The 27531-nt window shown below is 41.7% G+C and overlaps 1 protein-coding gene and 1 long non-coding RNA gene across 4 annotated transcripts in view; one reads left to right on the top strand and one right to left on the bottom strand.

Moving 5' to 3' along the window:
* Nucleotides 1-4997: 4997 nt before the first annotated feature.
* Nucleotides 4998-12427, bottom strand: LOC135288962 (uncharacterized). Of its 2 annotated transcripts, XR_010351768.1 has the most exons (4): nucleotides 12139-12427; nucleotides 11631-11737; nucleotides 11101-11264; nucleotides 4998-5893 (listed from the first exon to the last, which is right to left on the bottom strand). It is a non-coding gene; the product is annotated as an uncharacterized LOC135288962 (long non-coding RNA). The 2 variants fall into 2 exon arrangements; XR_010351767.1 differs by lacking the exon at nucleotides 12139-12427 and having other exon boundaries at nucleotides 11631-11771.
* The window catches only part of LOC135288960 (arrestin domain-containing protein 3-like), a 21711-nt gene continuing 3832 nt past the window's right edge, over nucleotides 9653-27531 (top strand). Inside the window, exons 1-8 of one of the 2 annotated variants that reach the window (XM_064402300.1) lie at nucleotides 9653-10220; nucleotides 14619-14700; nucleotides 19167-19314; nucleotides 20554-20656; nucleotides 21118-21374; nucleotides 21788-21950; nucleotides 22769-22923; nucleotides 24507-25072. In XM_064402300.1, the coding sequence (XP_064258370.1) occupies nucleotides 9941-10220; nucleotides 14619-14700; nucleotides 19167-19314; nucleotides 20554-20656; nucleotides 21118-21374; nucleotides 21788-21950; nucleotides 22769-22923; nucleotides 24507-24563 (1245 nt within the window). In that variant the 5' untranslated portion in view covers nucleotides 9653-9940 and the 3' untranslated portion in view covers nucleotides 24564-25072. Of the gene's footprint in view, nucleotides 10221-14618; nucleotides 14701-19166; nucleotides 19315-20553; nucleotides 20657-21117; nucleotides 21375-21787; nucleotides 21951-22768; nucleotides 22924-24506; nucleotides 25073-27531 lie in introns of those variants that run through there. The other variant, XM_064402301.1, reaches the window with a different exon arrangement.

Genomic DNA, 27531 nt, shown 5'->3' with positions numbered 1-27531 from the left:
TTTACCTTGAAGGGTCTGTCCTGATGTATTCTTGGCAAGTGGCCAGCATCAGGGAAACAATAGTTAATCACCGGCCATTAACAGGTCATTTAAGGACCCCCTCTCCGGCAGCGAAACCAAAGAGGTCTGACTTGTTTCTAACTCTGAAACTCAAAAAAAAATACAACTTTCTATTCATAACAACATCCAATTCAGTTTTTGAGTAGTTACCCCCCATCCTGATTCCTTGACAGCTTACCGGACCCTAATGGGCCTGTCGTTCTCAGGTCTGGTCCATCCTGTGACCTGCATGTCACGGGAATTGGCTCCTTCCACCGGGTTCTCCAAATGTCCAAACACCAAATGTTCATCTGGGAAGGAATTTTCCTGGGTCCTGGTTTTCATCAAGGGATCCTGGCACAGTTTCTTGTTACTGAGCTGCCAGTTGTACATGGAGGCACCAGTTATTGGTCTCTCGAGGTGGGGATTGAAGGCACTTGAGATGGTAGTTCACGTTCAGACTCGGGTGTTTATTATTTCTTATCAGTAAAACAGTCTCACTAAAATGAGTTCGGCAGCGTTTCATTAGCAAGGCACAAAATGGCTAACAATGTCTTGTTACAAGGTCTTTTAAGACTAAACTATCCAATTAAGAACTGACACCTAGATTATTTTCCCTTTTAACCCAATAACTGATCCCTGCAAGCCCACAATGCGGACTTTTCTGTCCAATTAAAAAACATCACCCAAACCCATGAAGAAGAAGGAAGAAGAAGGTAAAGAAGAACAGCCTGCCTCCACCCTAAAACCTCCATCTTGCTTCATATTTATTTGTGTATTCTAAAATCCCAAACTTTAAGTTTTCCACCCTGTGTTATTACACACTTCTAACCAACTACACACCTGTAATCCCAGTGCTATGAATCAATTTTTAAAGTCTTCTCCACAGCCTCAGGTCAAATGCAGTGCTCTCTTGTGGGTCTGTGCCTTTAAGTCCACAAAGTTTAAAATTCTCAGCATCCAGGGTTCCAATATATTATAATATTGGCTTGTCGCAAATATTAAAATGGGTTTTATATGTGTGATATTAAAGTAAGTTTGTTATAAAGATATAGTTTCTATTTCTGTTGTTAATTAAGCTTAGACATAGTAGTGAAATAGCTAGGCTTGTGTTAAAATGCATGCTTGGATAGGATAACATCCAGTGAACATAGGATGAGGACACCTGCTACAGAGAGGCCAGCTATCAGCACCTACCATCTGAAGACAGTGTGGAACAAGGCCCAAAGTGGAAGTGATAAAGAGAAGGAGCCAAAACCACAGTCAAGAAACACGCATGATCTCAAAAGGTGGACCCAAGGAAGGGCCATTCAAAATAGTTCCTGGAATATGTAAACTAGTTTATGGATACGGTTATGGGTCGATGAATATGCAACGGGCTGATGTAAGGGAATAGGTATTTAAGGGGTATCCCCAAAGATAACAATGCGGTCTTGGCTGAGTGCCAAGATGCACCCAGCCATAATACCCATTGCTCTATGGTCCCTGTCTCCTATTGTCCTTGATTAAGCTTTTAAAATTTTCACAGGAGAGTGAAGATGTTTTTCATGACAACATAACTATGCAAACAATAGATTAGCAAATTTAAGACCCACAATCTCACTCACAATGTAATACCCTATTTCCATACCCCAAAATAAGGGAATTTGCAGGGCACTTTCCATTTCCATAGGGGCTTAACAGACCCGGTTTTCATTGAATGCAGGTTCCAGAACTCCTCAACTCAGAAGCGATGCTCCATTCGTACAACCATGATCTCTTATTTGGCCTTTCAGACAGATTTTTACATCTGGGTCCCCCATAGAGGAGTTGAATAAAATAAATTAAAGTCATTTACAAGTATACTAGTTTAGAACAAAGGAAGAAATGAAAATTATGTGTGCGGTGGTGATAGCATATCAAAGTAATCCACAGGAACACTATAGTATCTGCCAACAATGAATCAACCTCAAAAATAATTCTGCAAGTCAGACCTGCATCTGTTATGTGTCAAAACGTCTAATGGTACATCTTAATTACACTTATGATTTGATAGGGTGCTACCAAGAAAATAATTTACCACATATCTGGTTTTGACTCAACACCTATTTTCCCTATAGAGAAACAAATCACACTAATATCGCTAAAAAAAAAAAGGCATTGTATATTACAAAACACATATTAAAAACCAATGCAAATCCTTATGAAAAGACTGTTAAAAGGCAGGTATTTTTTAAAAGTCCTGTTTTCAGGTACTTTGAAAATGCACTTCAACATGCTTTTAAGAAAACATTCAAATAATCAAAAATACAACCTAGGAATGTAACCAGCATTTCTCATCTTTAGAAATAGTGAACACTCTGAGACTACATATTAAGGAGGGATAAACCAAGCAAAGGTGCATCTTTTTCTGGAAATATGTCTGCATGTAGTGAATGAATAAGCGAAAAGCTTACCTCTTGCATGCCCGACTAGAACGTCCTTATAGTTAAAATACTCTACTTCTTCGGTGTAATTTTGTGTATAGGCAGTGTTGGATCCAGCATTTCTAGATTCACTCCAACGTACTTTTGCATGTCCTCTTGCATGAATTTTAAGAGCTTTCACTCTAATTTCCCCAGTAACTTCCAAACTGATCCTTCCTGAGACTGTGTCCCCGCTAGAATACACGGGGATATTGCTGTTACTGGGACAGTCAAAGCTTATTGTCAAACTCTTCACCTTCCCCAGCACCATGATTTTTAACGAAGTGTATAAAAATATACTGCAAGGAAAAAAAAAAGTCAAGGTCTCATACAAAACGCGACCTTCACTTACACTGAACAAGGCCTCTGCTGCGTAGAGCCTGCCGACAAGATCAGCGTGTCCCCTACGAACGCTTCATCGGAATTACTGAGAAGACAAAGGCAGCCGCCCAACACTGCGATATCCGTACAAAGGCAGCTGGCCCGCACGCTTCCAGCTCACTTTAAGAACAGCTTTGTGAAAAACAATCACCCCCCGCGCATGCGCGAAGCGAGTCGCGGCGGCCGTCCGCTTGCCTGTCTTTCCTGCCGTGTTCGTTTTTCTTGTGTTATTGCTTCCGTCTCATGCAGAGAGTCAGAGCACTCCCTGGTGGAGTCAGGGCTCTGCTACGAGTTCGCAGTACGGTATTGAAATACGTACTGAAGAACTGAGAGAAAAACGTCCGGGGACGGGGGGACGGGGGGGGGGGGGGGGGGGGGGGGGGGTGGGGGGGGGGGGGGGGGGGGGGGGGGGGGAACGGGGGGGCGCGGGGCGGGGAACGGGGGGGCGCAAGGGCTCCTTGTCCAGAGGGTCATCTCATCTCATGTCATCATCTCATCTCATCTCACTGCCTGGCACGGCCTGGGGATCCTGGCTGGCTGGTTGGGAGGTGTCTCGGAAGAAGCTGGCAGCTGAAATTGGGCAGCAAGTCGGTGGGGCACCAGGCCCCAGATTCTGGTAGCAGACGGCACGGGTTCTCCCCCTCAGCCATGGGTTGCCTGCCTAACAGTAAAGATTGCCACGATTCTGTCGGGGAAATGCTCGGCACGTTGCTCAGTTACAGACCTTGCCCAAAGCTTTTGTTCATGAAGGGGCTAATCCTGGGCAAATTATAGGCAGGGCCTCGGCAGGTAAGCAGGGCATGGCTGCCTTTGCTGGCTTCTCACCCCCCTTTGCAGCACCCGCAGCATTAATTGAGGAGTGGGTTACAAACGCATGGCATTATGCAAAAGTAAACATTAAAACCTCTATCAAGATGAAGTTTTCTGTTTTAATACTTTTAAATGTAATTAATATAAATCTTAGTTTGGGGTCTGGCTTGTTTGCTGCTGATGTTGGTTTTTGCCCCCTTTTTAGTGACGAACACCCCACGTGTGGAGACGCGAGCCTTGACTCCATGTTTCAGAAGGCTGGTTTAAACACTACATTAAAACTATACTAAAAGAATAGAGAGAAATAGATTCATCAATAGGCTAGAAAGAACAAAAATGGAATGAAGAACAAAAATTGAATGAATAACAAAAACTCCTGACTCTCAGAGTCCGATGCAGCTGCATCTGTGATTGGCTATTAATTGGAAACAACCAATATGCACCAATCACAGCTGCACCTGTTGCATTCCACAGCAGCAGATAGTTATTGTTTACATTTCTCTCCTGTGGTTCCTCAGCTCCTCAGGAGGGCCTAGCAAAGGATTTTTCATAAAATATCATGGCTAGACTTTTTTCCACTTCTTCCATTCATGGAGTTCGGACAGGAGGGCCACTGTCTCTGTCTCTCTGGGGGTGCCTCCCAGTGAACCCTGGCCAGCCCCGGGTCGGCAGACAACGGGGGGCAGCCCTGAAGCGGCTGACAGGGGCGGGGGGACACTCTCTGGTGCCCCGAGGGTACTGAGAGCAGCTAGGCTAGTCGCCTTTGCGTCGGAAGAGACACTGGAGACATCAGTAGAGGGTAAAAGGCCGACTCTCAGCAGGGGGCCAGTCCAAGGTTTATTCGGAGCTCCCGAGGGAGCCCCACACCTCAGTGTTGCGCCTTGCTTAGAGTACCACAAAAGGAATCTCAAGGTTACATTTAAGGGGGGGGGGGGGGAGGAAACTGAAGGTAGATATGTTTGCTGACCAATAAAGACCCTTCAGGGATGAAACCTTAGGGATGGACATTTGGGATAGTGTATAAAATAATACTTGGGGGGCTGACCTCTGGCCTCGGACTAATCACTCGACGACTTGGACCGAAAGTTCTAGATAGAGGGGATGGGATGCTGAGTGACTGACAGCCAGGGCGGGGATTTGGGGATGATCTCAACACAGGAGAATAATTACACAGGTAGAGGAAGGGGGTACAAAAAGGGGTACACCATTTGGGAAAATAATGGGATACAAAACCAAAAACTATTACAAAGTATTACAAGGTATAAAAGCACACTACAACAGGTCACAATTCCTGTCCTTCTGGTTCTGGGTTCATTGTCACCATGTACCTCTGTCAGTGTGGATCTGCACAGAATTTAAAGTGCATAGCAGTTACCTTTGATGCCTAGCTTTGGCAGGCCTTTGAAGATCTGCAGAGTTTAAAGACCCAAATCCTGCTAGCCAAGTGGATATTCATATGGATTTTTTTTTGTATATGTGTTGATAAGGAAGGGAATTGTTATAAATGAGCGCAATGGGCCAGTCGGGTCAATTATATAGCCAATTTATTAATACAGAAAAGAGAAAGCAAATTGCAGCGCTGGGCGGCAGGGGAGTCCTCGCTCCACCAACTGCCGCGCCGAAAGTTGTTCCGTTCCCCCTTTTGTACCCTCCCGCTTTCTAACCCCGTCGCATTTCCGGTGCTCCTCCGCGCATGTCCGCCCGGTTGCTAGAGGGTCTCCTTCTGCCTCCTGGTGGTCGTCGATGAAGGCCTCTGGTACTCTTCCTCGGTGCCCCCCCCTCTGGGAACCTGGGACTTGGAACAACTTGTAGTTGATTAGCTCAGCAATGTTTAGTCTCATATGTTATCACATGCTAGTTGGCGGTTACTTGTTTACACTATGTTTCCTCCTGTTTTTAGTGAACAAGAAGGTCACATTCCCATCACAACCCTATGCTCTCTCCTGTTTTTAGTGAACAAAAAGGGCACATTCCCATCACAGGAATACTCTCACATAATTTGGATATGGTTCTATAGTGTTTTCTCATTTATTTTTTTAATACAGATTATGTATTTTGTATACTTGCTAGGTTTGACCATTCCAGGCTTGTTGGAGTTGTGTTGCAGTATAAGGTAATCTGTGGTTAGCATTAATCCAGTTATAAGTAAGAAATCCGGCCAAGCTCCATAAACCAACCTCTGGGCTGACTGGCAGTGGTTCCAACGAAGAACAACTCTCCTAAAATACAAGAATTTGACCAGTTGAGAGTCTGGGGGGGTGTAGAAATCAGACCAATGTCTGTATAGCACCGGGAATTTTTGATTTGCCTATAAAAGGTGGTCAGGACAATAAAATAGGCTGTTTGGCTGATGAAGTATGGGAGGTCTGTTGTGTATTAAGTCTCAGACATACGAACTCCACATGACAGAGTTGAATAAAATATTTCCTCTCTCAGTAGAATTAGCCAAGCCATATACCTCCCCCCAGCCCTGCTGATAAAAGGGGGTGATAGAGCAGCTTTGGTGGACGCCTGCCATCCAGCCAAGGTAAAGCTACTACACCTGCTGGCATGAAATGCTTAGAACACATACCACATCATGACAGCAGTCATGTGTCACAATCCACTCATACGAACGGAATTTGTGACAGTTCGTTAAATGATCTCGGAGTGCAAAAAACCAACACGGACAGGAGAATTTGGAGTATCAATCAAAACCAATGCACCTTTATTGAAATAACCACAGCAAATGCATTAAGGGGGGTTGGGGAAAAAAAGGGAAAGAATAGGGAAAAGAGAGGGAACAGAGAGAGAGAGAGAATATAGCTACCAAACGTAGTAAGATGAAGTCCTTCAAAGTCCAGTCGATGAAGTTCGCCTGGTCACGTCAGGGGAGATCTCAAAGACACTGGTTAAACTGAAGGTTCTTTATAGTCCTTTTTGGTGGGGAAAGGGGACAGGTCTTGAAATCGAATCAGATGCAATAAAGAATAGTCTATTGAAATTGTTGAGGGGAAAGAAGGAATTGAGGAAGGTTACAAACAGTCCATATTCTCAGCAGTAGGCGAAAACCATTGTCTTCTTGGTCCAATGGTCACACATGTAGGCAAACATCTCGCTTTGGTCAGCTCACCTCCCCCAGGTTAGGGGTTTCAGTCTCAGTCCTTGAGAGGAGGGGGAGCTCCTCCATATGGGGGTTTCATATCTCAGTCTTTGATGGAGAAGCTTCTCCCATCTCAGTCTGTCCATCACGGTTGTTGTAAAACAGATGAAGTGTCTTCCATGGGGACCACCAAAAAGTTATCCTGGAAAAGTCCAGCCAAGCCAAGAGGTGGGGAAATTCCAGGGCTATTGTTGCAAAGCAGATGCAAGCGAAGAAGGGCAAAGTGCCCCTTCTCCTTTTCAGTAGGTTCAGCGTCTCATGGCAGCAAACACACCTGCAAACAATAGCTTGGCAAGCCAGAAGTGCTGCTCAGGCCGCAGGATCTTGGAGAGCAACCATCCCAAGCAAAGCCAGAATTCCAACAAGGGTATTTTCAATGGTCCTGATGTCTGTCTTTGAGACAGTGCTGAGGCAAAATGAGAGGGATTTCAGACCGTCTCTCACGCCATGTTATTCTGAAGTTGTATGTCCAAAAATGGCTTGGCAAGAGACAGGAATTCTATTGAGAAAGGAAGGCAAGTTAGGGCTACGCTGTCTGTAGCTCATATATAATGCACAGGGGTGGGGGTGTATGTTACACTAGCAAATCAAAATATTTTCTCCAACTCCAACAAGCCTGGAATAGTCAAACCTAGCAAGTATACAAAATACATAATCTGTATTAAAAAAATAAATGAGAAAACACTATAGAATCATATCCAAATTATGTGAGAGTATTCCCTTCCTTATCAACACATATACAAAAAAAAATCCATATGAATATCCACTTGGCTAGCAGGATTTGGGTCTTTAAACTCTGCAGATCTTCAAAGGCCTGCCAAAGCTAGGCATCAAAGGTAACTGCTATGCACTTTAAATTCTGTGCAGATCCACACTGACAGAGGTACATGGTGACAATGAACCCAGAACCAGAAGGACAGGAATTGTGACCTGTTGTAGTGTGCTTTTATACCTTGTAATACTTTGTAATAGTTTTGGTTTTGTATCCCATTATTTTCCCAAATGGTGTACCCCTTTTTGTACCCCCTTCCTCTACCTGTGTAATTATTCTCCTGTGTTGAGATCATCCCCAAATCCCCACCCTGGCTGTCAGTCACTCAGCATCCCATCCCCTCTATCTAGAACTTTCGGTCCAAGTCGTCGAGTGATTAGTCCGAGGCCAGAGGTCAGCCCCCCAAGTATTATTTTATACACTATCCCAAATGTCCATCCCTAAGGTTTCATCCCTGAAGGGTCTTTATTGGTCAGCAAACATATCTACCTTCAGTTTCCTCCCCCCCCCCCCCCCTTAAATGTAACCTTGAGATTCCTTTTGTGGTACTCTAAGCAAGGCGCAACACTGAGGTGTGGGGCTCCCTCGGGAGCTCCGAATAAACCTTGGACTGGCCCCCTGCTGAGAGTCGGCCTTTTACCCTCTACTGATGTCTCCAGTGTCTCTTCCGACGCAAAGGCGACTAGCCTAGCTGCTCTCAGTACCCTCGGGGCACCAGAGAGTGTCCCCCCGCCCCTGTCAGCCGCTTCAGGGCTGCCCCCCGTTGTCTGCCGACCCGGGGCTGGCCAGGGTTCACTGGGAGGCACCCCCAGAGAGACAGAGACAGTGGCCCTCCTGTCCGAACTCCATGAATGGAAGAAGTGGAAAAAAGTCTAGCCATGATATTTTATGAAAAATCCTTTGCTAGGATTTTTCCCTCCTGAGGAGCTGAGGAACCACAGGAGAGAAATGTAAACAATAACTATCTGCTGCTGTGGAATGCAACAGGTGCAGCTGTGATTGGTGCATATTGGTTGTTTCCAATTAATAGCCAATCACAGATGCAGCTGCATCGGACTCTGAGAGTCAGGAGTTTTTGTTATTCATTCAATTTTTGTTCTTCATTCCATTTTTGTTCTTTCTAGCCTATTGATGAATCTATTTCTCTCTATTCTTTTAGTATAGTTTTAATGTAGTGTTTTAATATAATATATATCACAATATAATAAACCAGCCTTCTGAAACATGGAGTCAAGGCTCGCGTCTCCACACGTGGGGTGTTCGTCACTAAAAAGGGGGCAAAAACCAACATCAGCAGCAAACAAGCCAGACCCCAAACTAAGATTTATATTAATTACATTTAAAAGTATTAAAACAGAAAACTTCATCTTGATAGAGGTTTTAATGTTTACTTTTGCATAATGCCATGCGTTTGTAACCCCACTCCTCAATTAATGCTGCGGGTGCTGCAAAGGGGGGTGGGAAGCCAGCAAAGGCAGCCATGCCCTGCTTACCTGCCGAGGCCCTGCCTATAATTTGCCCAGGATTAGCCCCTTCATGAACAAAAGCTTTGGGCAAGGTCTGTAACTGAGCAACGTGCCGAGCATTTCCCCGACAGAATCGTGGCAATCTTTACTGTTAGGCAGGCAACCCATGGCTGAGGGGGAGAACCCGTGCCGTCTGCTACCAGAATCTGGGGCCTGGTGCCCACCGACTTGCTGCCCAATTTCAGCTGCCAGCTTCTTCCGAGACACCTCCCAACCAGCCAGCCAGGATCCCCAGGCCGTGCCAGGCAGTGAGATGAGATGAGATGATGACATGAGATGAGATGACCCTCTGGACAAGGAGCCCTTGCGCCCCCCCGTTCCCCGCCCGCGCCCCCCCGTTCCCCCCCCCCCCCCCCCCGTCCCCCCGTCCCCGGACGTTTTTCTCTCAGTTCTTCAGTACGTATTTCAATACCATACTGCGAACTCGTAGCAGAGCCCTGACTCCACCAGGGAGTGCTCTGACTCTCTGCATGAGACGGAAGCAATAACACAAGAAAAACGAACACGGCAGGAAAGACAGGCAAGCGGACGGCCGCCGCGACTCGCTTCGCGCATGCGCGGGGGTGATTGTTTTTCACAAAGCTGTTCTTAAAGTGAGCTGGAAGCGTGCGGGCCAGCTGCCTTTGTACGGATATCGCAGTGTTGGGCGGCTGCCTTTGTCTTCTCAGTAATTCCGATGAAGCGTTCGTAGGGGACACGCTGATCTTGTCGGCAGGCTCTACGCAGCAGAGGCCTTGTTCAGTGTAAAGTGAAGGTCGCGTTTTGTATGAGACCTTGACTTTTTTTTTTTCCTTGCAGTATATTTTTATACACTTCGTTAAAAATCATGGTGCTGGGGAAGGTGAAGAGTTTGACAATAAGCTTTGACTGTCCCAGTAACAGCAATATCCCCGTGTATTCTAGCGGGGACACAGTCTCAGGAAGGATCAGTTTGGAAGTTACTGGGGAAATTAGAGTGAAAGCTCTTAAAATTCATGCAAGAGGACATGCAAAAGTACGTTGGAGTGAATCTAGAAATGCTGGATCCAACACTGCCTATACACAAAATTACACCGAAGAAGTAGAGTATTTTAACTATAAGGACGTTCTAGTCGGGCATGCAAGAGGTAAGCTTTTCGCTTATTCATTCACTACATGCAGACATATTTCCAGAAAAAGATGCACCTTTGCTTGGTTTATCCCTCCTTAATATGTAGTCTCAGAGTGTTCACTATTTCTAAAGATGAGGAAATGCTGGTTACATTCCTAGGTTGTATTTTTGATTATTTGAATGTTTTCTTAAAAGCATGTTGAAGTGCATTTTCAAAGTACCTGAAAACAGGACTTTTAAAAAATACCTGCCTTTTAACAGTCTTTTCATAAGGATTTGCATTGGTTTTTAATATGTGTTTTGTAATATACAATGCCTTTTTTTTTTAGCGATATTAGTGTGATTTGTTTCTCTATAGGGAAAATAGGTGTTGAGTCAAAACCAGATATGTGGTAAATTATTTTCTTGGTAGCACCCTATCAAATCATAAGTGTAATTAAGATGTACCATTAGACGTTTTGACACATAACAGATGCAGGTCTGACTTGCAGAATTATTTTTGAGGTTGATTCATTGTTGGCAGATACTATAGTGTTCCTGTGGATTACTTTGATATGCTATCACCACCGCACACATAATTTTCCATTTCTTCCTTTGTTCTAAACTAGTATACTTGTAAATGACTTTAATTTATTTTATTCAACTCCTCTATGGGGGACCCAGATGTAAAAATCTGTCTGAAAGGCCAAATAAGAGATCATGGTTGTACGAATGGAGCATCGCTTCTGAGTTGAGGAGTTCTGGAACCTGCATTCAATGAAAACCGGGTCTGTTAAGCCCCTATGGAAATGGAAAGTGCCCTGCAAATTCCCTTATTTTGGGGTATGGAAATAGGGTATTACATTGTGAGTGAGATTGTGGGTCTTAAATTGCTAATCTATTGTTTGCATAGTTACCTCGTGAAAGTACAAGGGACTCTGAGCTTGTTATTTCTGAAGTTTCCATGCTTTGTTAGAAGCGGTTCAATCCTGTTTGGGGCCAGTCCCGGGAAGAAGGGAGGGAGGATTCCTTCTCTCTGCAGATTGGTTGCACACGTCAGGTGGTGATGATGATTCAGTTCCTAGAATGAGAAAATATTAAAACTGAGTACATCATTTGTTTGGTTGTTTTGGTGTGTTGTTTTGACTTTGTTGGGGGTGGGAGGGTGTTGGTTTTTGTGTGTGTGTGTTTTTGTTTTGTTTTTTTATTTGAAATATATTTACTGCAGAGATCCTCTACAAATAGCAGTTGCTATCGATTTTAATTATGTTTCTGTGATGCAAGCAAGCTCGGGTCACTCATGAGATGTCTTTCTAGTTCAAATGTTCTTTATACTGCTGCCTTAGAAAAAGAATTCTCTCATGTGAAAAATTCATTCATCTCTGGCTTGCAAATGACAGAAACATGCAAGCATGCAGGAGTCACTCATAGCAGGATGTATACTTACGAGTAAGAAGGTGATCCTATGCTTCTGTCAGCTTAAGCAGCAGCAATGACTTTGTATGTGGCTTGTAGATCCAAATGCTGACCTCGATAGTAGGTGCTTGGTTTTGTCTGGAAAGGGAACAAAAGGTGGCAGGGAAGGGACAGATCTGACACGTTCCAACACCAGAAGCAGGACTGTTGCTGCATGTGCAGCACATACAATGTTAAGCAGTTGTCCCAGGACACCACTGTCCTTCCCTTGGCTGCAGGGGCAGGACTGTGAACACTTGCTGCACAGAGTGGAGTTTAACTCTACGCCTTGTACCCTACCATAGTCTGGAAGACCACTCCCTGTCCCTGCCTTGTCCTTGGTCTGCTGGGGCTTGTTAGCCTGTTGCTAAGGTGATGCCAGCCGCTGATTGTAGGAGCCTGGGACGTGAGGGAAGTTCCTTTGCCCACTCTCTAGTGTGTGCTGGGGGACGGAGCGAAGTGGCTGCAGAGGGCGCATTGCCTTTCTTGGGAATGCCCACCTCTGGGGACAGACAGAAGTATTCAAGCTCCTGCTGTACACATCCACTGGGCCAGCAAGGAGTTGTGAGCAGGGGCAGCCGTTGGGACACACGGCCCCGGAGCCTCTTGCATCGCTCACTTGGTTATCTCTCCTGGCCCACACCCCTGGCCCACACTGTCTGTAATCGCTTTTCAGTAATGGTCAGCACCTGCTCCTGAGAGAAGTGCAGGATTGGGGTGTCTGCATGGGGCAAGCTGGCATCATGGCCCTGTGGTATGAGGAGAGCGGATGGTGAGGCGTGGGTGATGCCCTCTCCCTCTCTCCTTACCTCTGTGTTAGGCGAGACTGTGAGCAGAGTTGCTGAGCAAATGTAGTGGGGTGTAATGTATACTGTATGTACATGAGTGGTTGGCAGGGGATGTGCTTGGGCCTGTTTAGGCCAGTCCTGCTCCAGCCTAGTCTGTGATTGACAGCTCAGTACTTGCTTACCATAATTCCACTGCTGCTCTTCAGGCTCAGTGGGACTGTTGATCTGACAGGAAGTGAAGAAGGGATGAAAAAATGTATGTGCAAGGAAAATGCTATTATTTTTAATTAAAACCAAACAAAGCCCTCCAAGCGTTTTTTGTTTTTAACAACAACAACAACAAAGCATTATACACATTGCTTTGCTCTTTGAGTGTATTGAAGATTGTTATTTTGTGACATTACATGCTGCAGGTGCATTTATGTAAATAGGGGGTTTATATTTTATATTTTTGCATAGGTTTGTTTCAGTATTTCTGGTGCACTAAAGAAACTGGAGCATCAGCACTTTTGTAGAACAGTGGGAACTAAAAAAATCTTAAAATGTAGCAGTGTTCCTTCATGATGCTTCAGACTATTAACAACAGGAAGGGTCTTTTGTGTAATCCAACTATATGTGCCTTTATTATGCCAACCCTTTTGTATATGAGATGCTCAATTGTTCTACCTAAATAACTGTCTATTCTGCTGGAATCAGCAGGGTTTTTTTCTGGGTTCATGGTAATTATATCGGAACAAACCACAAATTTATTGGGGAATTTAAAGCAATACAAGAAATCATGACTATAAAATAAGGTCAGCTTTCTCGTTGAAATTAGGAAATGTTTGGGTCTTTGCCATCCAAGCAAAATCAAGCTAAACTTTGAATTTTTGATACATTAACTCTTAACATCATTAATTGGACAGCTTGCCACTTCTTGTGCCTCTGAATTTGTTTGGTACTTTCTAGGTGGTGCTTGCACACTTTTTAAAAAAATCAATTTTTGGACACTTGCTAGGCAGGAGATAGAAGGAAGCTGAATTACTAAATGTAATCAATTAATGTAGCAGAAAATACTAAGATTGCTTAATACTATTAGAGAGCTCTATTTCATTTTATGTTTTAACTAGAAGTCATATCGGAAAACAGTTTCCATTATGGATCTTTCAGGCAGACTTTGAAATGGCAGCGGTTACAGTTATGTCAGTACTTGGATTTAAGATTGTTAAAAATGACCAAATAATATTGGCTTTCACATTTATGCATTAGCTTTTACATGTTGTTATTGATTATAAGTATTTAGATATAATAAAAATCATAATTCTTTTTAGCTGTTTGTTAATATAATTAGCTTAAGTATGCCCTGTATTGTTCATAGAAGTAGTAGTGTAATGAATATAATATCTATGTATCTCTTATAGAAATAGTATTGTGATCAACGTATTGTACTATAGACCTTAGCAAAACATAAGATGTGAAAAGGGCTTTTTGTAACTAAGAACAGTGTAAGGCCATCCACTGACTGACCCGTTCAAGTGATAAGATAACCATGACACAAACCAGAGCACCGGAGGACAATTAGAGAATACCATATTAAATTTAAAGAGGACATACTAAATCCTTATCAGAGGATGTGAAACAGCAGGATGGAGACACAAGAAGAAATAAAATATATTGACCTGACACCCGGGATGTCATGGAGTGTGAAGAAGCCAAACAAAGAAGTTCCTAAAACATCAGAAAGTTCGGCAAGAATGTTTGAATAATGTATGAAACACATGAATATGCATGCACCTCAGCCAGATGTAAAGGTATAAAGATAACACTGTTTGTATGTACTGGTGTGTTCTTTGGCTGTTGGCCAGGAGCACCCCAGTGCTGGAAATTTTGTCCTTCTTTATCCTATTATTATTAAACTTTAAAAAAATCTAAGGAGTGAACTCTGCTTTTCATAAGATCATAAATTAAAACAAGTTAACTTCTGCTTTTATGTCAGACGAGTCTTGGAATCTCACCTAATCTTAAAAATTCTGCAGCTATACATCTAGCAGTTAATACAAATGAACTGGAGAGACTTGTTTCTGAGACACTGTGTTCTTAGTATCTTAAAGAATGTATAAATCCCACTTATTCTGGAAAAGAAACCTATATAATATATTGTGCTATGTAAAATGTTCACAGGTGGAATAGCATATTGAGTTTTTCCCTCCTAGATGATGACAATTCTGAAGAAGGCCTTCACACCATTCATTCAGGAAGGCATGAATATGCATTCAGCTTTGAGCTTCCACAGATGTAAGTACTTACATGCAGTACACAGCTTGTGTGAGAGAAGGCTAAGATACATACCTGCTTAAGAAAAATTCTTGTGGGGGGAGGGAAAACTTTTCAGTGATAGTAGGAGTTGTGCTCAGACATGCAGTAGAGGACATAATCTCATTAGACTGAAGAGGTTGCTTTTAAACTGGTTAAGAGTTGTTCACAAAACAGGAGCTCGTTGCCCAGTTGGTTACTCTTTCTTTTGACTGAGGTATGTTGGCTCCTTATGAAGGATTGGACCCCTTCACAGAAGAAGGGAGGGGAACTGGTGTCTTTTGAGTCCTGCAGAGGGGGCTGAAATATCTTCTAAATGAAACAAGATTTTACTGGAGCCATGCAAGCCATCAGAACCTAGTGATAACAGCTTAACTGTTCCGGCTCAGTCTGAAACAGATGTGGCAGGCTTAACTGCATTTGAACTAAATAATGGTTTGCTTGTTTTTTTTTTTTCTACTTCAAATAGGATGTATGTACTCAGGCTGACCTCTAGACAAAAGAGCCAGGATGGATAAAAAACAAATGGATGGGTGGATGAAGCAAGAAACATTCCCATACCTAATCCCACTTGACTCAGAAAGCAAAGGTGAAGCAAGAGTGATAGCAGAAGTCTTAAACTAAATTGCCACACACAGACACACACACACACACACACACACGTTTGAGGTGTCTCATGTATACATTGTGAAGGGAAGATTTATACATAGAGGAGTTGCCAACAGGGAAATTAGCTCAAACACAAGTTGCAGAAAAATTAAATATGAAAGAACAGACAGAGTCTGGAAATAGATGAAAGAAAGGAGGTAGGAGGAACCTTTTACTGTAAAAGCCAGGTGCCAAAGTCATTAAGGTTAAAAAAATTAGGCAGAATATTAGACTGATACCTAATTTTAAAGCTAATAAAACATCTGCTTATTAGAGGGACTGGCTTTAACAGAATGTGCAGATGATAAATGCTTTTACAGATCAGTTTCCGCAAATAGCGCAGGGCTTTACAGTCAATATTATTAGAATGCTGAAGAAGATGCATATGTATGGAAACTTTTAGAAGTCAATTTAAGGTTCTGATGAAAACCTCTTCTATAAGAAGTGATGATGATACTGATATTCCCTTGAGTTGGAAGAAATGTTCAAATATGGCCACTAAAATAGCACAAGAATTGATTAAAACGCTAAAGGTCTTGTCAAGTGACTTGAAAGAATAACTATGAAGCCATCTTTGATAATACAGGAAAAAATGAAGGCTGGTAGTAAAAGGCCTGAAGAACACTAGTTTGACACTGCCTCCTTACCATTTCTTGCTATTTTGTATCCATGGAATATTTCTAAAATTTATTTAAAACAAAACCAATGTGGTGGTTTGACCTTGGTTGCCTGCCAGCCCTCCATGCAGTTGCTCTCTCATTCTTCTGCATCAACAGGCCAGGGAGAGAAAATAAGATGGACAAGCTTGTGGGTCAAGATAAAGGCAGTTTTAATAAGAAAAAAACAAACGCTGTATGTGGAAGCAAAGCAAAAATAAGAATTAATTCACTACTTCCCATCAGCAGGCAAATGTCCAGCCACTTCCTGAAAAGCAGGGCCTCAGTATGTGTAGTGGACACTCCACTATATGGGCTATTATGAGGCAAGTTATCTCCATCCCAGCCAGACCCAGTGCAACCAAATGCAAAGCAATAGTGTAAAGAACCAATATGCTGACTGGCCTTACTGGTTTTGTTTGTTTTGGGGTTTTTTTGGGTTTTTTTTTTTGTTTTTTTTTTGTTTTTTTCTTAAAGGATACTGCAGCAGGATGAAACATTGAAGGTTGATTAGAAAATCCTTTCATTTGCATCACTGCATTATTAAGAAAAAAAGTAAACATTTCAAATGTGCAAATAGAAATGTCAAACTTGTAGCAGAATGATTCTTTCTAGTAAAGTAATATCACAGCTAATATTATTTGATATAGAATTTAGGGAGGGAAGCTTTGCCCATAACTTATATTTTATTATGATGCATTTCAAACATAGTGCAGTATAAAAATTCTTCCTGGAGATTAAAGGATGAAAGTGTTAGGAAAAGACAAGTTACAGTTAACAGGACATGAAAGGAGTATAAAAATTTTATGTCCTCCATCTTATGGGGGGGGGGGGGGTGGGAGGAGGAAGAGGATAAAAGGGTAATGCTGGAAGGTTTGACCTCCCTATCAGCATAATTTTTTTTCCTTCTCCAACTCCCTGAAAGGACTTTGTCATTCAGTGTTCAGAGCAGAATAGTCTTTATCTTTATTAGATGTGTGTGTATATATATTAAGATGATCTCATCAGGGTAAAAGAAAATTAGACGATGCTCAAAAACTCTCTCTTCAGAACTGTACATTAAAATATTTAACTATTGTACTTAAAGCAAAGCAAACTACAAAAGCATTTAGTTATAGTTAAACCACTGAGATACCAGCCAAGTAAATAATACACAGTTATTTATAGATTACAATGTCCAAAATAATAATGGAGTGGTACTAATGCTAATTTTTCTTGGTGGTCTTAATTTGACCTTAAAAGGGCATGCTTTATTCTACACTTGAAAATGGCCTCTAAAGGAGATGTGTATTCTTCTGGCACTTTTCTTGCACAATTCTTTAATTGATTCTTAAAACTTCTACAAAACTACTGTTGAATGAATTAGGGATGATATATTTCCCCAACTTTAACATTATGTTTTTCTGAGATACGGAAATGTTGCAAATAAGTTATGCTTATTATGATACATTAAAAATACAGTTCTTCATATGTCTTGGTTTGAAAGACAAGTGGCAGGAACCTCCCTTGGAATGGAGAATATGACCCCCTTCCCTCCAAGTAACTATGAAATTAAGGGGCTTTCAGGCAAAGATATAGGAAAAGGAATAACAGTTCTTTACTAGTATGTATAACAAGGCAAACAAACAACAACAACGGCAACAACAAACAAAACCTGAAACCCAGTAACAGCCTTCTCTCAGCTGTCAGGCACCTTCCCCTTTGGTGTACTTATGGTCACAGCCGGCAGGAGTGCTGATGGCTCCCCAGCTGGGCAGGGCAGGTGAGACAATTTCCCCGCGGCTGCAGGGGGCGCTGTGGCACGAGATGGGTCGTCTCTCTGCACGTGGACAATGGCGGGCACAGCCGGCAGAAGGGATAGGAAAGGGGCTTCCTTTACAAACCCCCAGGGGCAGCCGATCCTGATGCCCCTCTGCACAGCCAAAGGAGCTGTAGCAGGGACCTCGGAAGCAGCAAGCTGGAACAACAGGGACGAAGAAAACCCTGGAGTGGTAGACGAGATGTATCAAAAACTCCGCAGCTGTAGCTGGAACCGCGGGGCGTCCCAGCAGGCAGGGGGTGCGGGCTACAGTGTAGCAAAAAACCCAGAGCAGTGGCTAAGAAACGGCGGGGGCTGGGCAGTGGCAGCCCGGCTCCCGAACACGGCACGGAGAGGCTCCCTGGGAGGGGGAAAGGGCTCGGGATCCCGGGGTACCCAAGCAGATGGTGAGAGTCCTTTTTATAAATGAGGTAGGGTGTTAATAATGTGAGAAATTATACTCACTTAAAAAAATTAAATGATTATTAAAACCTTATCAAAACTACAACAGAAGACTGAATAGAGAAAATATTACGGCGCTGAGAGCAAAGGATTTTTCCCTCCATGTGCTCATCCACACAATGGAGGTTTCGCCTTTTAACCCTTTAGCCCCTCCCAAAGTTCTGTCCATCGACTCCTTCTTCGCTGTCCAGTGGTGGAGTTTGCTTCCTTAACTCTTGATTGGAGGTCAGCTGTTGCCATAGTGACAAGCCGACCCTCCCAAATGTCCCAAACCCAGGCCACCTCCCGATAACAACACAAGGGGGGGAGGGGGGGTAAAACAGGTAAAACATAAGTCTATAAAACTTCTCCCAACATATATACATGATATTTGCCTTTTAATTGTGAGAGTCAACCATCGCATTACTCATCAATCACAATAAGGTCCCAGTTCAGTGGCTGCTCTCACGAGCAAAGGCTCACCCCCGGCAGAAGAAGCAGGACAGGGCTGGGCTCCGGCAGCGGCAACAGCGAATTCTCCTCCCCCTTCCTCCCCCCCCCCAGCGAGCAGCAATCAATTGTCTGACTCCTAGAGAGCAAGAGAGAGCTAGAAGCTGCACCCAACCCCTTCCCTCAGCCCAAATCTCTGCCCTTTCCAGGACAATGCCCCCTCAGCTACGATAGTAAAGCCAGCTGAACTCCTCCCCCTTCTCTGTGGTTACTTCTTTGTTTCTCTTAAGTACCTGTCGTTATTGTTTCTTAGCAACAAAATGGGAGAAAATTCCCTAAGAGAAAGAAACAAAAAGAAAAATCCTAAACCCCAACAACATACTAATTCCAAATCTGATCAATTGCACTGGAATGAGAGAAAAACTTTACTCAGTTTTGACCTTTGTCCGGCACAGACCACTTGCTACCTCATTCGAAGGCAGACACGGCAGTGTGCGGTATTGGGTGAAAGCTGAATTGCATAGGCCTTGGCTTCTACCAGCAAAATTAAAGAAGGAATTTACAGTCTTTGAACATATAGATATCAACACTCCTTCGTTACTGGTAAGAACTGACAGAACTACTCATTCCTATTCTCCTGGCATAAAAATAATGAAGTATAACTGAAACAATGTCAGCATGTAACTTTACCTAATATTTATTTGCTAGTTTAAGTACAACTCTTCTTTTAAGTATTATATCAGTTTAACAACTTTTTAACTGCTGGTGTTTTGAAGGCTAAGTTATCCTGTACTTGGAGTTGCTTGATCTTTACAAGACGTAAAATGCATTTGTTGGTCTAAACTGATACTACCAACTTGTAGACTCATTAAGGAAGAAAATTTGGTGAACTGGTCCTCTTAAATTATAAATAAAGACTAATCTATGATGGAACAATGCTATGCTTAATATTTTAGTGAGGGACTGCTAACTTAAAAATGCAAAGTAAAAAATGTACTGCAGTGCATAATCGGTAATTTCCATATGGATCGTTTTCTACTGATGGGGAGGAAATTATCGCAATTCTGTATAATCCTTTTCTGAAATATCATTTTATTACAATAATTTTCATATCACAACTGCTCTCAGTGGGGATTTGATTTCAGTCTGGCCTAAAAATCCTTTTTTTTAATCCCCTTCTCAAATTTTAATCTAGAGCGGAAAGAAAATCAGAAGACTGTTGAAACAGATTTCTTGTGTGTATGGGTGAAAAATCAGCTTGCAAAGGGACCTTGTGAAAACTCCATGAAAATCGAAGGTCTCATTTGACTTTAGTGGCCTTTGGTTCAAGCCCTAAATCCTGGTGTTGTGTAAAATAAGTCTTTTTAACATAGATGAAACAGGATTATTCAGAAACTGAGGAAATAGCGGGAGTAAAGATTACAGTAGTTTAGCTTAGTTATTTTGCTTTGGAAATGCAGCATAATGGAAAGTGTGAAGATGTTCTAATTTGCTGTTAGTTAAATGAAAAGCTCTGCAGCATTATGTTGGGATGTGTAGGCTATGAAGTCTTTTGTTTTAACCTATACAGTATTTTCTTTTAGTATTGTTTTAATTGTGGCTGTAGTATGGAGGATCGCAGAAAAAGCAATATGAATACACCAGTGGAATTAGGACAAACATTGTATCTGTATAATAATGTTTAAACTGCTTGAGACTTTTCCTATGAAAGCAGCTTTGTTTATCAAAATATGCAATAATAAGCACATTATGAAAACTATTATTTTCCTGTGTTGGTTTAAATACTCGATGAGATTGATGGAGCTCCTAATGTGATGGACAGTACTTTTCTTCTTCTTGCAGTCGCCCCAAGCAGGCACAAAAGAAAAAACTCTGTGTTGTTGGCTTTGTACCTCAGGCCCCATATCTTTAAGTGCCAAAATTGAAAGAAAAGGCTACACCCCAGGTATGTAATCCTATAATCAATTCTGTGTGGTTTTCCTTACTTTTTAAAGCTGGAGTCTGTACTACTGTTTTTACATAAATGAAACATTAAGGATATTTGTACCACATCAATTTGCTTTTAGCAATCTTCTCTGCATACCCTGTTAACTAAGACAGCACTACTTGTATCTCTAGATGGTTCAATGACCTCATTTGTTAGACTTGCATGTTTTGGGTGTTAGACTGGTATTTTTTTTTGAATGTGTTGTTTTCTTTTTCCTTTTAGAACAGCTCATGGGGATCTTGTTTCTATTAGCATCAGTGGATTTTTTTTTTTCAGGTAGAGCAATGATAGCAGCATTGTTATAACAGTATAAAGAATGTGAAAGTTTGCTTAAGCTGCCTTGTAAATGTAAAGAGAATATGAAATTCTGGTTTGTTTTGTTAATATTTTTTTGTTTGTTTGTTTCCTTTTTGTTTCAGGTGAATCAATTCAGATCTTTGCTGAGATTGAGAATTGCTCTTCCCGGATGGTAGTGCCAAAAGCAACCATTTACCAAACGCAGGCATTCTATGCCAAAGGGAAAATGAAGGAAGTCAGACAGCTTGTTGCCAACCTCCGTGGGGAATCCTTGTCATCTGGCAAAACAGAAACCTGGAATGGCAAACAGTTGAAAATTCCACCTGTTTCCCCTTCAATCCTTGACTGTAGTATAATCCGTGTGGAGTATTCACTGATGGTATGTTGGGCATTCTGTTTCACTTGCGAGAATGAGTAGCTTCCAACCTGCCATACAAATTTCTAGCACAGCATTTTGTGATGATTAGTTATGAAAGAAATACATGTTCTGGTATTAGTATCATGAGAGGAGGTCTGCTAAGTAAATTTAGTTTAAATCATGCAAGTTCTCAAAGCAGCTGTCTGTCAACTAAGCAAGCATTTAATGAGTAGACTGCATTTCCATGTGAGGGCTCATGTTAATACTCTTCTTAACTTGAAGAGCTCGTCTCCATAAGGGCATGGACCCTAAAAGGGGCTATTAGAAACAAGCTCCTCATGAAAACTTTCATACAAAGATAACTTAGACTAATACTTACGAAATGCTGATAAAACCCCACATTTTAATCATATACTTGTTTCATTTTTCTTCAGGTATATGTTGATATTCCAGGAGCTGTGGATTTGTTCCTTAACTTGCCACTGGTCATTGGTACCATCCCTCTACATCCATTTGGTAGCAGAACATCAAGCGTAAGCAGCCAGGGTAGCATGAACATGAACTGGCTTGGTCTGACTCTGCCCGAAAGACTAGAAGGTAGCATGATAATACAAATCCCAATCAATTTGCTACTCTCCTGATTTTTGTCTGCTTTATTCATTGCGGTCTTGTTAACAGAGTCAAATTACATGCTTTTATAATAAAGCCCACAGGAAATCAGTTGTGGATGTTTTCTTGCCACCTGCTTGTTCTGTGTAGAGCAAGAGATTTTTTTTTTTCCCTCCCTGCCTTTCTGTCTCTAGGACAGGCAGTGAAATCTAGCTTCTTTGGAAAGTGGCACAAATAAAAGCACAGGATACCACTGTATCTGTGCATAACTTCATTGCTTCTACTTCCAGTATCCCAATTGCATCCTTGGTTATAAGGCATTGCAACGCATGATAGCAGTTTCTGGGCTTTCTCATCAGCCTTAGTAGCTAAGGCTTTGTGAAAAGATAATATTCTTTTCTATGGGAGATTTCTTATGGCCAAAGAAATAATTATGTATTTCCTTCCTTCTCTTTTTGCATATCTAATATCTTGCTTTTTTAAGTACAAATCCCAGACCTGGAGACTTCTGGAGTACAGAGGACTGCAGTGTTCTGTCATTTCTACCTGTACAGAGAATAAATTATCTTTGGTCTGATTTAAATTTTAAGGGGATAATTCAGCCACAATAGGCAGTGGTCAGTCTGTCTTTGAACATAAGCTTAATATCAGAATAAAACAAAATAGTGTCCCTTTTTGTTTAACAATTTTTAAGTAATTATCTGCTGGTGAATCTTTCAGTGGTTGAAGTTTAATATTTATCATGTTGTATATTTTGTCATGCATAAGAACTTGTTGTTTGAACTGTATGTACCTTCTCCCTCCAGCACCTCCTAGCTATGCAGAAGTGGTCACAGAGGAAAACAGACAGTCTGGCCTTGCACCTGTAGCTGCTTTTGATGATTTTCAGAGAGCACTGCAAGGACCATTATTTGCATACATCCAGGAGTTTCGTTTTCTGCCTCCTCCCCTATATTCAGAAGTAGGTATATCTGTCAGACTATGATGATTTATATATTGTGTGTGGCTGATTTTTTTTTTTTTGTCTGATGGAATAAGTTTAGAAACCTGTTTCTCCTTCCTAAAATTGGGGGAAACAATTAAAATGCTGAACATGGAATAAGCTGGTTTTGAGGAGGATTTTTGTTTGTTTGCAAGATGCAGATGAATTGCATCATGAGTTTTCCATGCCTGTTTTACAGCATGGGTTACCTTTTTTATAATTTTTTAATTTTTTTTTTTTATGTGAACTCTGCAACCTTAAATTTAAAAGGTGCTCTATGAGGTGCCTTGGCTTCTCCATCATGCTATGTCCTGGAGCTGCTGACCGGGGAGGTAATTCCTCTTGGCAGCACTCTTCCCTAGTCTAATACTTTCTGGAAATTTTCAAAGTGTTGTTTGCCATTTTAGAAACATAATTTTTAAAAATTTGTTTATTAAAAATAAGGTTTCAGCTCTTTCACCTCTGCCGCTTCCTAACATTTTATAGCAACCACTAATCTGTTTTGCCTGCATGTGTGTTTAAATTCTGTGAAGGTAGGCCTTTCAGAAGTTTCATGTAGAAAAGTGATGTGTTGGTATTAATTTATGACTTAAGTTTTCTGAAGTACACAGTTCTTCAACACTTTTGTCCTTCACAGAACTAAAAATGCAGCCACCGAATAACCATGAATGAGATGCAAATTTCAAAGCTTTTTGTGTTGCTTTTTTTCTTTTTCAAGAAAAAGAAATGATATGGGACAAATGAAAAAAAAAAGTGTCCTCTGGCCAAATTTTTTGTGAATTGATCCATTTTAGGAAAATAGCATTATGTAGCACGACATCCCCCTTGGCTTGAAATGCAAAAACAAAGGGCTGTATGACATTTTCTGATTCAATGTCTAAAAGATGCAATGTACGTGTAAACTATTCTTACATCTACTTTTTGAGACCTTAGTTAGCAGGCTTGTACCCTTTATTTCTCCTGTAGAGAGGAAGAAGGGGTAAAGTTTAGAACACATGAACTTTTTGAAACAACACAGGATATTTGAGTATTAACTACTTTAAAAGTAGAATGATTTTTTTATTGATAAATTTATGCCATTTCAAGAAAAACTTCTTCGCTTCTCTCAAGTAAATATTTCTTAAATTATGTTTCCAGTGATATGTCAAGTCATCTTTTTTGTATATATCAGATAATTCAAAAGACTTCTGTGTAAGTAAAGGAGAAAATTTTTTTTATAGCAGTTATTCATGCTTATCCTTAGATTGCCATCAACCTGCAGTATAAAATCTTCCACTGGATCTAATATTTCTATTACTGTTTATCCAAATTTTTGTCTAACTAGAAGTTTTTCAGTTATTTCAATAACACCTGGACTGTAAATTCCACATACCATTATAATTGTCTTAAACTTGTGAATTTTGATTTTTATTCCTAACAATTGATGCTGAAGTCCACCGAGTTGTCATGGCTTTTTTTTTTTGTTTTTTTGTTTTTGTTCTGGGTTTATTTGCTCAATTGTTCGGTTGGTGGTGGTTTTTTTTGGTTGTTGTTTTGGGTTTTTTTCTTTTTCTTTTGGTTAGATTGATCCAAACCCAGATCAGCCCACAGATGAGATACCGTCTTGCCCCTCTCATTGAAGGAATCCATAAAAAGCTGACTTGACTTGGGTTTTGAATCACACCTTCTGTCTTGAAGATCAAAGTGTCATAGTGGAGACTTGCTTTTAAAGGAAATGGTATTGCTCTTGCCTGTATGGTGAATAAATTAAAAGAACCTGTGATCATGCTTTGACACCTACAGCACGTCATAGGACTGCTCCACATGCTTGAAAACCTGCGTCCCCCTCCATTAAATAGTGGTACATACTAGGAGCAGCCTTATTAGTGTGCAGTCAGGTGTTTCAAAACACTCAGACCATGTTGTAATGTTGTAAGAGAGGAATGGCTGCTTTCTATGAGTCCATGAAATTTGCACATGCTCATTACTTATGTTATACAGTTGTCACTACGACTTATTCTCATTTGTGATGGACTGTTGTTGCCAACCCCTCCCCGTTTGTGATCTGCACAACAAGGAACAAAAGACAGCTTTACAAAAAAAAAAAAAATATATATATATATGAAGGATGAAGGCTGACAAATGCCCCGACTTTTTCTTTTCTTTTAATTTGATGTAGCCCGGACTTTGCCTGCATATGCACATGCTCAGAATTGTCCTAGTAGGCTGATCCTGTATCACCTCTTCAGCTTGGATCCTATTGTGGATTTATTTACAAGCATTACATGCCTTCAAAGTCAATCCTTGCTGTGTGTTTTGCAGCCAACTGTAGTAGACAAGCAACAGATGGGTGGGAGAAGGGAGAACAGAAGGAAACTAATGAGACGTAATCAAGATTGTATACCTTCTTGATTTCTTAAAATAATTTGTTGCCTTTGTGCTTTTATTGCAAAGCAATGTTTTGTTACAGACTGCCTAAAGATCACTAAATCTCAGGTGAATTCATCACTTGCCAAACTGTTAGAATGCTATTTGTTTTATGTTACACTGTTATTTATATTTGTGTTTTGGTTTTGTTCTTTGAGGGGCATTTTGAACAGGGACACGCGCAAAACGTACAAAGTGAAATCAGCACCAGCAGACACTAGCAAAGTGTGAAAAGAAAGTGTGAAAAGGGGATAATCATATGCCATCCAGGGTTCATGGGCAGTGATAATCTTAACTATTAGGGATGGGAAGGAGAAGGTTTGTTGGTTGGTTTGTGTTTTGTTTTATTTAAATAATATGTCATCAAAATTATATATAAAATGAGTCTCCAGTAGAAAGTGTATTTCGGATTGCAAGAAAAAAATTAACTACGGCAACTAAGCAGCAGCTCAGTTTGCCCATTTGGTATTATCTTCAGGGTTTATGATACTCTGTCACAGAATCATAGAACACCAGATTGGAAGGGAGCTCAAGGTCCAACCTTTCTTGGCAAAAGCATGGTCTAGACAAGATGCCCTAGTACACCTGAAAAGTGTCCAGTGTTGGGGAATCTGCCACTTCCCTGGGGAGATTACTCCAATGGCTTATTGTTCTCATTGTGAAAAATTGTTGTCTCGTGTCCAATTGGAATCTCCTGAGGAGTAACTTGTACCTATTACCCCCTGTCTTTTCCATGTGACTCCTTGTAAAAAGGAAGTCTCCATCTTCTTTGTAGCCACCCTTTAAATACTGGAACATGGTGATAAGGTCTCCCCTTAGCCTTCTTTTCTCCAGGCTGAACAAACTCAGTTCTCTCAGCCTTTCTTCACATAGCACCTTCCCAGTCCTTGAATCATCTTTGTGGCCCTTCTCTGGACCCTCTCCAGCCTGCCCACATCTTCTTTTGTATATCAGGGACCAAAAGTGAACACAGTATTCCAAGTGTGGCCTGACAAGGCACTGAGTAGAGTGGGAGAATGACTTCTTTATCTCTGCCAGTGGTGCCCTTGTTGGTGCAACCCAGCATCCTGTCGGCTCTCTGCCATAGCAGCTCACTGTTCACTCGTATTCAGCTTGTTGTCCACCAGGATCCCTAGGGCTCTTTCCACAGAACATCTCCCCATCAGGATAGATCCCAGCCTATGCTGCATTCCTGGATGATGTTTTCCATGTGCAAGATGTTTGCCTTTGTTGAACTTCACAAGGTTCTTGTTAGCCCACTCTTCCAACCTATCCAGGTCTTCCTGCAGGGTGGATCTTTCTTCCAAAGTGTCCGCTTCCCCACTCAGCTTGGTATCATCAGCACACTTCATTGGGGTACACTTGATTCCATCATCCAGATTACTTATGAAGATATTAAACAGGATTGGGGCCAATATCAATCCCTGGGGGACCCCACTTGTGACAGATTTCCAGTTTGAAAAGGAGCTATTTACCATCACCTTCTAGGTGTGCGCCTGTCAGCCAGTTCCTCACCCACTGCACAGACCACTTGTCTAGACCATAACACATTAATCTCTGTAGGAGGAGGCTGTGGGAAACAGCATCGAAAGCCTTGGAGAAATCCATGTAGACAGTGTCCACTGCTTGCCCCACATGACCAAGCCAGTTACTTAGTCATAGAAGGTGATCAGGTTTGTTAAGCATAATTTGCCCATGGTGAGTTCATGCTGGCTTTTCCCAATCCCATGCTTCATTTGACTTCTGATAGCTCCAAGGAAGATTTGTTCAATAACTTTCCCAGAGACTGAATAAAACTGATGGGCCTATAATCTCTGTGATCCTCTTTTAATCCTTTTTTTGTAGATGGGGATGATATTAGCCTTCTTCCAATCTCCTGGGCAGTCCCCCGATCTCTGTGAGTTCTCAAAGGTTATGGAGAGCAAGCAGCCTTGCAATGATGTCAGCCAACTCTTAACACTCTTGGGTGGACAGTGTTAGGGTCCATTGATTTGTTGGGGTCAAGCTCCTGTAACAGTTCACATGCCAACTCTTTCTTCATTGACAGTAGGTCTGCGTTTGCATCAACCTGGATTTTTGTTCCCAAGGCCTGGGGCCCAACAGTGCTGGGTGAAGAAGACAGAGGAGAAGAAAGAAAGTGTTGAGAACCTCTAGCCTTTTCAGCATTGTTGGTGACTAATT

The sequence above is a fragment of the Passer domesticus genome, chromosome W (assembly GCF_036417665.1).
Source record: "Passer domesticus isolate bPasDom1 chromosome W, bPasDom1.hap1, whole genome shotgun sequence".
Taxonomy (NCBI): domain Eukaryota; kingdom Metazoa; phylum Chordata; class Aves; order Passeriformes; family Passeridae; genus Passer; species Passer domesticus.
The sequence above is the reverse complement of the archived record's forward strand: the minus strand, read 5'-3'. Positions and strand labels throughout refer to the sequence as shown.